We start from the raw sequence: 12,706 nt of genomic DNA on the forward strand, positions 1-12,706 counted from the left end.
ATTTTGGTGATGGGGAAAGCATGAGTGAATTGGGAATTTTTTTGCAGTTATGGGTGAAGGGTGGGAGGGCTGAGAGAGGGGAGAAACTAGTTGAATTAGAAGTAAACTGGTAGTGACTAATACATGATTTAAGGATTACAAAAGAAAGTATTATACTTGGAAGTGTGAGTAGTTGTGGCAAGATATCAACTTGGATTTTGTAATGGTTAATCAGTGGGTCGGTATGATTAATATTCTATGTTTATCCAGTAACTGAATTATGTTATACTGAAAGGATTGACAGAATGTATGGATGATTTCTGTATGAGAAGTAGAAGAAAGGTTGAATATGGAGTGAATGAGAATAAATTGGGTGCATTGATAATTGAAACAGAGATTAAAGCTTCAATAAGGAATTGAAGAAAGGAAAGGCAATTGATATCAGTGGAATACCAATGAAAATACTTGAAGGAATGGGTAATGCAAGAATAAGGGAACTAAAGAAATTCTTTAGGAGAGAAATAATATTGGTTAAGGAAAAGAGAGGAAAGAGTGATAGACAGTTTTACTGACAAAGTCTGTGACAGTGTAAACACAAGAGGAGAAGGTTCTATTCTTTTCTTCAGTGAGGAAGTACTTTATTGCTGTATGTAATTTCGTGGTGCACAAGTTCCCTTTGAAAAATGGTGTTATAAATGCTGAGTTAGCAAAAATTCATTAATTGGCAATGGACAATGTTTCAAATTTTAAATTTTTGTTGGCAAATTCCCACTATTTCATGGTGCCATTAAAAATAAAAAAATATATGAAGCAAGAGATCTTTTCAAGCATCAGTTTTGTAAGTTTTAGTGCAAGAATGCATACAAAATTACAAAATGTCTTCAGAAAGTGCTCTTATCAACTCCAGCAGTCTGCTCTCACCAACAACAATTCTGCCCCTCCTTTGTCATAACTAAGGTCCTGGTTTTTATCTGAGTGAAACACCATTTACTGATTAAATGAGCCATGTGTGAGATGGAATTATTGGTTTGCACAATTTGCATGGGTGAGCTGAAGAAAATCTGCATGGTGTAATGGTAACAGTCCATCAAAAGCAATTCCCTATTAACATTTGGTGTTCTTTATTGATGGTGATCATTTAATTGAGCCACGTGATCAATTGTCTTCCATGACAATTTTTTGGAAGATATTTTGCTAGGATTGCTTGAAGATTTTCCTCTCTGGTCCCAGTATGATATGCCATTCTTGCATAATGGCACTCCTGCCCATGTCATCCTTCAAGTGAGGGCACAGTGACTGATGCTACCTATCCACTGAGATGGATAGGTAGCATCAGTTCCTTTTACTTGAGAGTAACAGGAACTAATGGGCTCCTGTTACTTAGCCAACATAGTCACCTAACAGAACCTCCTTGATTACTTACTGTGGGGCTATTTATGAAACAGTTGTTCCTGATATTGCAGAAAACTGTAATGATGAATAGAATGTGGCTGTGAAACAATCTGCACCATTGCAGGAATGTTCATATGTGCTCAGGAATTACTAATTCAGTGATATGCATGCTACAATCAAGGTCGAGGACATCACTTAAACATCTAAATATATTTCTTGACTAAATGTCTAAGATTATGAAAGAGATTGTTTATGCATGGGTACTGCACTTCCATCATTTCTACTACCCAGGTACTATGCATGCATTGTTTAATTATATCTCATATTGAGAATACCTTTAAAACAAGTTGCTGATTAATTGCGCTGCTTTGAATAAGTAACGCTTCATCAGTGGAGGACTACTGTTTCTTATTCTCGGTGGATACCACCACCCAGACGGCACCGTTTCGAAGCTTGTTGGCTTGCTCATCATTGGGTGGGCAGGTACCCTGTCATTGCATTAGTGACAACCCGGTTTTTAAGTGTATCTCCACAATATGAGAGATAATTGGTGGTGTATGTGGTTTAATCTAAAAATATTTCTTGACTAAATGTCTAGAGTATTAAAGAGGTTGTTTATGCATGTCATTACTTATTCAAAGCAGTGCAATACCATAGCAACTTGTTGCAAAGGTATTCCCAATATGAGATATATTTAAATGATGCATGCATACTACCTGGGTAGTAGAAATGATGGAAGTGCAGTACCCATGCATAAATAACCTCTTTCATACTCTTAGACGTTTAGTCAAAAAATATTGTTAGATTAAACCACACACACACACACATACCATCAAGCATCTCTCATATTGCAGAGTTATATGTCATAACTAGGTTGCCACTATTGCAACAAGAGGGTACCTGTTCACCCACTGATGAATAAACCACCAAGCTTTGAAATGGTGCTGTCTGGGTGGTGGTATCCACCGAGAATAAGTAACATTAGTCTTCTCCACTGGTGAAGCTATTCCCGATATGAGATATAATTAAATGATGCATGCATACTACCTGGGTAGTAGAAATGATGGAAGTGCAGTACCCATACGTAAACAACCTCTTTCATCACTTAAACAGTTATTGCAAAATTGGTATGTAAACCTTAAAAATTAAAGGTTATTTAAATATGCCATTTTGAAAGTTTAACATAATACTTATAACTCCAAAATAAAGCATTTTTTAACATGCAGTTATATTTTCTTTTCTTATTGTGGCCAAACATTCCCAGAAATTTTTTCACATAGTTTTAAAACATCTCATCAACCGGTGCAATACCACTGCTTTGCTTATTGGAGGCTTGAAGTGGTGGAACCCATGTTTAGTCTCCAGAGCTAAGTTCCGGTCAATCCTTCCCCATCTCTTACATCATGTGGTATGACTGATGACTTTTGAGGTTATGATGAACATCATGGCGATATCCAATCTTCCTTACATTTCGAGGGTACAGCTCTAAAACGGTGTTCACAGGCTGGCCGCTAATTAGTACACTAGACCGAACCTATTGTTAACTCTTTAGGAGGCTTCTGGATCAGCTAGCGTATAATCTTGCTACCTCTACTCTGCTAGACAGTGACTGGAGGGAGTCCGAGTAGTGTTTATGCAGTGGGCATTGTTGAGGCCACGTTATGTCAAGGATCTGGGTATATTCTTGCCATGTGTAAGCCATATCCAAAAATTTCATTACTTCATACAGCATGTCCCCCCACTTTTTCTTACTATTGAATACACCATGAATAGTCAAACAAATAGAGTAAGCTTAGATGCGAAAAGATCTAAACCTCCCAAACACTTTCTAGTTCATTTCACAAATATACGTGGTCTCAATTCTAATATCAACAATGTCCATTTCCACTTTCAGTCTGCAAAACTCCATGTACTTTTTCTGACAGAATCTCAGTTATCGGCTGATTTAACTACTGCTCAAATTATTCAGTTGCCCAAATTATTCACTGTGTGATTTCTTTCGCCTCAAAGGTCGTACTTGTGCAAATTTTTTTTGGCTGATACTGCATAAGCTTGCTTTCTTGCATCGTATGCATCTACTAATGCTAATATGTCCATTCCGATATTCCCTGTCAGAGACTTGGTAATTTGGAATCTCCTCTTTTCGATCTTCTTTGGCTTAAAATCTCTCTACCTCATTGTGTCAAATTCATCTGTTATCTCTACCATTCTCCCAACTCCACTAATCATTTGGAGCTCTTTGACTTCCTCTCTTTGCAACTTGACTTTCTCCAGTCCAACTTTTCTAACAGTGAGGTAATTTTTCTTAATGATTTTAAAGTTCAATATGAGCAAATTTCCAAGCAGAGGGAAAAACACCTTTGGAATAAGAAAGTGAAAAAGGGCGGCAAAGAATAGGAGTAAGTTCAGGAGCACAGGTTTTGAGAACAAGTGGAGAAATACCATCGGTACCTGGAGCTTTCTTAGCATCAAGATTCATCAAAATCCTTCTGACATCCTTTTGACGGAAGACCACAGGAGGCATTGAATGGAGTGTGTTGGGAATGGTGGGAGGTGTTTTACCAAGATCATTATTACATGAGTTGGAAGAAGAATGGGATGCTAGCATGTCAGCTTTATCTTTGGCTGAAGTGACAACAAAACCATCTGGTTTGGACAGAGGTGGGAGCAGAGATGGGCAAAAGTTGCGGCCATTGGCTTTGGCAAGAGACCAGAATGCTCGGCTGCCATTAGGGCAAGGAGCAAGTTTTCTACTCTTAGCCTGTTCAAACTATAGTTTGGACTGATTAATAACTGCTTTGCAATTGTTGCGAGCTTTGGTGTAGGCAGAAAATGAAACTGAAGAATTAGAAACAAGCCAATTACGATATGCAACATTCTTCTCTTGAACAGCCTTAGCACATTTATTGGAAAACCAAGGTTTAGATAAACGAAGAAATTTTAAAGTGGAGTGTGGATAAAGGATTCCATTCCTGCAAGAATAATTTCACTGACACGATCTGAGCAAACGTTGACATTAGAAGTTTTGAAACAATAATCCGACCAAGGAAAAGAAGAAAAGAAATTTCACAGGTCATCCCATTTTGCATTCTTATAATGCCAAACAACACGAGGTTGGGAATAGCCATGAGATAAAAGTTCCATTGGAGAAGAGACAATGACCAAGTTATGATCTGAAGTGCCTAAAGGACTTCTCACTTCGACCGTGTACTTAGAAGGGTTGTTTGTGAGAAAAAGATCAAGCGTGTTGGCTGTATGGTTAGGATTGTCCGTAATTCTTGTATGTAAATGAACAATCTGTACAAGGTCATTAGTAATTGCAAAAGCCTCAGCATCTCGACCAGTTGGGTCGGTGTGACTAGAAAACGGAAGCCAGCTGGAGTTGTGAACGTTAAAATCACCAAGGAAAATTATCTCACTGTTAGGAAAGTTGGACTGGAGAAAGTCAAGTTGCAAAGAGAGGAAGTCAAAGAGCTCCAAATGATTAGTGGAGTTGGGAGGAACGGTAGAGACAGCAGATGAATTTGACACAATGAGGTAGAGAGATTTTAAGCCAGAACAGATCAAAGAGAGGAGATTCCAAATTGCCAAGTCTGTGACTGGGAATATCAGAATGGACATATGCACAAGTACCACCTTTGAGGCGAAAGGAATCATACAGCAAATAATTTGGGCATCTGAGATGAGCAGTAGTTGAATCAACCAATAACTGAGATTCTGTCAGAAAAAGTACATGGGGTTTGGCAGACTGCAAGCGGAAATGGACATCGTTGAGATTAGAATTGAGACCATGTATATTTGTGAAATGAATTAGGAAGTGCTTAGGAAGATTAATTGTAACCTATGATGAAATCTGTTCAATTTCTAGTCCTGTGATTTTAGATTTACCATGTAAAAGTGTTTAAAATATACAACAGAATTAGTATTACTAATTCTGTGGTATATTTTGACCAATCACTCATATTATTCCATTTGTTGTAAAGTGCCTATTCAGTTCCTCTCCTTGAACTTTGCCAAACCCTCTGATTCAGTTACCACTTTGGAGACTTTTTTGTTCAGTGAAATGAAGTAAATACAGGGTTATTCAAAATGATTCATTCAATTTCAAATGACTATGTTTTAGAAGTTTACGAATACAGAGTGATTAGTGATACATCAACCAAAAGAAAAACTGTCCTAGTTTTGTCTCTCTCTCTCCTTTTAAGTTCTCTATGTGACTTCCCATAGTTACATGAGCAATGTCGAGACAATATTCAAATTCCTCCCATACTCGCTCCAGCATGTCCTTTGTCACTGACTCCACAGCAGTAACAGTGCAATTTTTGAGTTCATCCAGGGTTGTGGGCAATGCTGGCACATACACAGCATCCTTAATGTACCCCCAAAAGAAGTTGCATGGCGTAAGATTCGGTGACCTTGGGGGCCAGCTGTAGAGTACCAAGTCATGGGGTCCACTGCAACCAATCCACTGTCTGTCGTTTAGTCACAGTGACAGTGTCTCGTGGTGACCGTATAAAACTCGTAGATTTCCTTTTTCATTTGGTGTATGCCAAGTTAATACACGGTTGATAGGTACAGAATTATGCTCATCTGTTGTCTCTACCATTCTCCCAACTCCACTAATCACTTGGACCGGAGCTCTTTGACTTCCTCTCTTTGCAACTTGACTTTCTCCAGTCCAACTTTTCTAACAGTGAAATAATTTTCCTAGGTGATTTTAATGTTTACAACTCCAGCTAGCTTCCATTTTCTAATTTCGAATTTGAAATTGGATGAACCATTTTGAATAACCCCATATTTATATGGGGTTATTCAAAATGGTTCATAATATTCAGCCATATACATTTAGTATGTGAAGCATTCTTTGCAATATGTAAATAAATAAATTAATCTAATTAATTATAAGTAGAGTTAACCACTGAGAAAAGAACACAAAGTTTGTTCATATGCTGGGACTGTTAGTAATCCTGGGTATAACCTTCATGCACAAGTACATGGTGGGTGACCACCCAGGTGTGAACCAACGTAAGCAGGGGTCGAGGTGTGGCGCCCACACCACATGGAGGAACGCCGCCCCTCTATGTTACCAGGCAGTACTAGGTGGTAGATGACTCTCATCAACCGGTGAAATACCACCACTTTGCTTATTGGAGGCTTGAAGTGGTGGAACCCATGTTTAGTCTCTAGAGCTAAGTTCCGGCCAACCCTTCCCTATCTCTTCCATCATGCAGTATGATTGATGAATTTTGAGGTTATGATGAATGTCGTGGCGAGATCCAATATTCCTTACATTTCGAGGGTACAGCTCTAAAACGGTGTTCGCAGGCCGGCCGCTAGTTAGTACACTGGACTGAACCTATTTGTAACTCTCTAGGAAGCTTCCGGATCAGCTAGTGTATAATCTTGCTACCTCTACTCTGCCAGATAGTGACTGGAGGGAGTCCGAGTAATGTGTATGCGGGGAGCATTGTCGAGGCCACGTTATGTCAAGGATCTGGGTATATTCTTACCACATGTACGCCATATCCAAAAATTTCATTACTTCATACAGCATGTCCCACCCACTTTTTCTTACTATTGAATACACCATGAATTGTCAAAATAATAGAGCAAGCTTATCTGCGAAAAGATCTAAACCTCCCAAGGACTTCCTAATTCATTTCACAAATATACGTGGTCTCAATTCTAATCTCAACGATGTCCATTTCCACTTGCAGTCTTCCAAACCCCATGTACTTTTTCTGACTGAATCTCAGTTATCAGTTGATTCAACTACTGCTCATCTCAGATGTCCAAATTATTTGCTTTATGATTCCTTTCGCCTCAAAGGTGGTACTTGTGCATATGTCCGTTCTGATATTCCCTGTCAGAGACTTGGCAATTTGGAATCTCCTCTCTTTGATCTTCTCTGGCTTAAAATCTCTCTACCTCATTGTGGGCCGACCGGGCTAGCCGAATGGGTAAAGTACCTGCCCGGCAACCCAAAGGTCGTGGGTTCGATTCCCGCCTCGGGCTTGGATCAAAGTACTGCAAAAACCTTGGGAGGTGCAATATGGCCACAGAAGCCGATGCGCCAACAACTACCAAATCAAAAAAAAAAAAAAAAAAAAAAAACCTCATTGTGTAAAATTCATCTGTTGTCTCTACCGTTCTCCCAACTCCACTAATCACTTGGAGCTCTTTGACTTCCTCTCTTTGCAACTTGACTTTCTCCAGTCCAACTTTCCTAACAGTGAGGTAATTTTCCTTGGTGATTTTAACGTTCACAACTCCAGCTGGCTTCCGTTTTCTAGTCACACAGACCCAGCAGGTCGAGATGCTGAGGCTTTTGCAATTACTAATGACCTAGCACAGATTGTTCATTTACCTACAAGAATACCGGACAATCCTAATGATACAGCCAATACGCTTGATCTTTTTCTCACAAACAACCCTTCTAAGTACAAGGTTGAAGTGAGAGGTCCTTTAGGCACTTCAGATCACAACTTAGTGATTGTCTCTTCTCCAATGGAACCTTTATCTCATGGCTATTCCCAACCTCGTATTGTTTGGCATTACAAGAATGCAAAATGGGATGACCTGCGAGACTTCTTTTCTTCTTTTACTTGGTCTGATTACTGTTTCAAAACTTCTGATGTCAACGTTTGCTCAGATCGTGTCAGTGAAATTATTCTTGCAGGAATGGAATCCTCTATCCCACACTCCACTTTAAAATCTCGTCCTTTATCTAAACCTTGGTTTTCCAATAAATGTGCTAAGGCTGTCCAAGAGAAGAATGTTGCATATTGTAATTGGCTTGTTTCTAATTCTTCAGTTTCATTTTCTGCCTACACCAAAGCTCGCAACAATTGTAAAGCAGATATTAATCAGTCCAAACTAGAGTTTGAACAGGCTAAGAGTAGAAAACTTGCTTCTTGCCCTAATGGTAGCCGAGCATTCTGGTCTCTTGCCAAAGCTATTGGCCGCAACTTTTGCCCATCTCTGCTCCCACCTCTGTCCAAACCAGATGGTTCTGTTGTCACTTCAGCCAAGGATAAAGCTGACCTGCTAGCATCCCCTTTTTCTTCCAGCTCATGTATTAATGAACTTGGTAAAACACCTCCCACCATTCCTAACACGCTCCATTCAATGCCTCCTGTGGTCTTCCGTCAAAAGGATATCAGAAGGATTTTGATGAATCTTGATGCTAAGAAAGCTCCAGGTCCTGATGGTATTTCTCCACTTGTTCTCAAAACCTGTGCTCCTGAACTTACTCCTATTCTTTGCCGCCTTTTTTCACTTTCTTATTCCAAAGGTGTTTTTCCTTCTGCTTGGAAATTTGCTCATATCCAGCCAGTTCCTAAAAAGGGTGACAAATCCCTCCCATCCAATTATCGTCCCATTGCAATTACTTCTACTCTTTCTAAAGTAATGGAGAAATCAATTAACCGCCAACTCTTAAACTACCTAGAAACCTTCCGTCTGATCAACGATCGCCAGTATGGATTCCGTCAGTGTCGATCCACTGGTGATATTCTGGCTTATGTTACCCATTTATGGACTAATTCAATGGAAAGGTTCGGTGAAACACAAGTAGTTGCTCTTGACATCTCAAAGGCTTTTGATCGTGTTTGGCATAAAGGTCTTCTAAACAAGCTTCCATCTTATGGTTTGCCAACTGTTTTTAGTAATTGGTTATCCAGTTTTCTCTCTGATCGCTCACTGAGGGTGATGGTAGATGGCTCTCTGTCTTCTAACTTCTCCACTAATGCCGGTGTCCCCCAAGGTTCAGTTCTTTCCCCCACTCTTTTCCTCTTGTATATCAATGACCTTCTTCCATTGACTGGAAATCCTATCCATAGTTTTGCCGATGATAGCACATTGCATTCAACTTTCCATTTTGAGAAACCTTGTCCAGCTCAATCAGCTTCAAGTTCTCGAAAATCTGCTGTCAATTCCTTAAATGCCGATCTTCAGGTAATTCTCCAGTGGGGCAAAGACAACTTAGTTGATTTCAACCCTTCTAAAACTCAATCTTGTCTTATATCTTGCAAAAAGGATTCTTCTGCTCCTATGCTTATCTTTAGTGACACTCCAATTTCTAGGCAAAATGATATATCTCTTTTGGGGATTACCCTGACTTCTAATCTCTTTTGGCACAAGCACATTACAAATATTGCTTCCTCTGCATCTAAAAAACTTGGTTTTCTCTTTCGCTCTCGGCGTTACTTTTCTCCCAAACAGCTGCTCACTCTGTATAAATCGTAAATCTGCCCCGCCATGGAATATTGTTTCCACATCTGGAGTGGTGCCCCCAAAACCTCTCTCAGGCTTCTTGATTCCATTCAGAAGAGGGCAGTTAGGTTAATTAATGATTCATCTCTAACAGAGTCTCTCCACTCGCTTTCTCATAGACGCACTGTTTCTGCTGCATGCCTCTTCTACAGATACTTCCATGGGCACTGTTCTTCTGAATTGGCTTCTATAATTCCCGCTCTCTCTTTCAAAACAGTCCGAACACGTGCCGCCACCAGCCAACATCCATTTACTGTCCAACTTCAAACCCACAGAACCAACTTTTCATCTTCCTCATTTATTCATTCAACTGCCGTTTTCTGGAACAACCTTCCTTCATACGTATTTCCTGAAAATTACAATCTACAGAAGTTCAAGTCCAATATCAACAAATATCTTATTTCGTCTTCTCAACCTCCAACCCAAGCACGGTACTAAGTACTATAGGTTATAATACCTCTCGTGTTTGGGGTTCTCATAAAAAAATAAATAAATAAATAAAATATGGATCCTTTTTAACAGGGTTGGCTTAAGGGGTGAGCCTCCATGCCATTGGCACAGTCGCAAAAATAGAGAGCAATGGGAAAAAAATATCTCTCAATCAACACAAAACAAGTGAACAGTGTAAAAGAATTCTATAAGGAAAATTAAGAAAATCTGAATTTTTGACTGTTGTAAAAAGCTATTAAAGAAAATTTATTTGCTACTTAAATTATCTGGTTCGACATTTTCAGCCAAATAAACATCACAAGCAAAGCCCTCTGAGAGGTTAACTTGAATATGTCACAAGCTGTCTTCCTGCTTTCAGAATCAATTGAATATTTAAAATTACAGAACATATGATAAATTTAAATGTTCTGTAGACCAGTGTTTCCTAACTTGTGGTCCAGGGAACATGAGAGTAAAATGGAGCTTTTTTTTGCAGTAGGCAACAATCCTATTAATATTAATAGGAAATACAGGTATACCTAATATAAACTAATGTATGCTATATATTTTAAGTACAATTACATGTCTGTCTTTGTATTTAAAAAAGTCATTAATATATTTTCGTATTAGTTTAATATTTTTTGTGATCTGTAGCTTTTACTTCGAATGTAATAGTGTTTCCTAGGTTGGGAAACTGTTTGAGATCATGCAAGAAAGTTGACATTCGAATTGGAAATTGAATCTTTTGATTTGTAATATTTTGTATAGGTTAATTTTATATATTTTAATTTTATCAATAATTTTATCGCTTTTAACTCTACAGTTGTTTGTGTATTTTATTTTTACAACAAAATTTTATCCTGTCTTTTTTTATTATTATTCTGTTTTAATTTATGTTAAGAAAGTTTCAGCCATATACAGTTGGTGTATTCCATTGTAGTTATTATGAGTCAGAACTTTTCCTACCACAGAGGCCTATTTGAAGAATTCACTGCCAAAAGAGAACGTTCGATAGTGAACACCACAAGAAGGAAAATTTTAGGATCCACTTTTGAAAATTATTATTCAACAATTTTAGAAGTGCAATCCATTCATTGAAATTCAAGTTTGAGTTGATCATAAAGCATAATGATCAATTACAATATGGATTTAGAAATTCTGCATACAAATGGTCACAGAAAGTCATCTCTGTTATTGATTTATATGAAGAGTGAAAATAATTCAAAATTGTTTCACTGGCAGTTATTCTCAACAAACATCTTGCATTTCAAGTGCTTGTACAATTTGATGGCATCATTAGTAAATCTCTTTGTTGTGTCGAAAATGCTTGTAAGCCAGTATCAGTGGCTAGCACAGGAAGCTCTTTTCAAAGATGAAGTTAATCAAAACCAGCCTATGTTCCTTGATTAGACAAGATTGATTAGATTTAATGGTACCCTTATCAATTGAACATGCTGTTGCCAAAGATTTAGACCGTGATGAAATGATTCAAAAAGGAGTGTGTAATAATTAGTTACTTATTTATTAAATTTAAATTAATAAATTAATTAATAAAAATAAGTTTTTTATTTTAATTTTAATAAATTGAAATGAACTAAATGAAATAAACAATAAAATTATCAAAAAATTTATTTTATTTTTGAACTGAAAAAATCTTTTTCAGCTTATGAATGGGATTGGCCAAACAGAGTTGGCTCAGGGCACAACACTTTGAGCCAGTTCTTCTTTTTAATATTAATTGTCCCCAAATTCTCTTTAGGTTTTGAATAGAACACAGTAAAATGTATTCTCTTACAAAGCAGATTTCATTGTATAACAGTTCATGCCCCCATATTTTGTTGCCAATTTGTTGCTTTTTGTTCCAGTCACTACTGACATTTTATCTTTTATGTGCATAACTATCAGTTTTCTGTTTTATTAGATTCGAGAAAAATATAGTGCAGATGAACACACCCATTATCAATTCACACCAAAGAATTTAACTGAATGGGCATTGGCACTCCTTCGTTATGACCTTGGTGGTGGTGAGAATTCAGACTCAGATTCAGAGGTTGTATTGAAAGTATGGACCTATGAAGCGTGTCGTCTGTTTAGAGATAGCATAACTGATGATAATGGTCGCCAGAAATTTGAAAGCTTGCTTTCAAGTATGTTACATGGTAACTGGGGAAGCAATGTATTGAGTGATCTCAAAGGTAAGGTAATAAAATATCTCTGTTGCAGAGTTCTGTGTGATTTTTATTATTGTACAGGCAACTCTCGGTTTATGAATATTCAATTTACAATTCGCTATAACGAATGTCACAGTTCGTTCAAAATTTCTTCAAGTCGCCAATAGATAAGAGTTCCTTATAAAACAAAATGCCAAACGTATAGTGAACATAATTGTAAGATTTAAATAAATTAACTTTTAAAAAATGTATTTATTACAATAATTATCAGAAATTATATGATAATTATACTGAACTGTTCTTGGTTAATAAAACTAAGGCATACAACATTTATAATGCATTGCAAAACATTGCTGGTGCCTGGGAGGATGTGAAGGAAACAAACTTAAGTGGTGTGTGGAAAAACTTTTGTCCACAATTTGTGAATAATTTAAGTGATTTTGAGGAGCCAGTAGAACCTG

At 37.7% G+C, this 12,706-nt stretch overlaps 1 protein-coding gene across 1 annotated transcript in view; it reads left to right on the top strand.

The window, feature by feature from the left end:
* Window positions 1-12,706, top strand: part of btv (dynein cytoplasmic heavy chain beethoven) — a 696,240-nt gene that overhangs the window by 383,959 nt on the left and 299,575 nt on the right. The window contains exon 40 of the mRNA XM_090384033.1: window positions 11,996-12,269. Coding sequence (XP_090240159.1) covers window positions 11,996-12,269 — 274 coding nt within the window. The remainder of the gene's footprint in view (window positions 1-11,995; window positions 12,270-12,706) is intronic.

Source organism: Mastigoproctus giganteus, chromosome 10 (genome assembly GCF_048544385.1).
Source record: "Mastigoproctus giganteus isolate SK-2022 chromosome 10, ASM4854438v1, whole genome shotgun sequence".
In the NCBI taxonomy this organism is placed as follows: Eukaryota; Metazoa; Arthropoda; class Arachnida; order Uropygi; family Thelyphonidae; genus Mastigoproctus; species Mastigoproctus giganteus.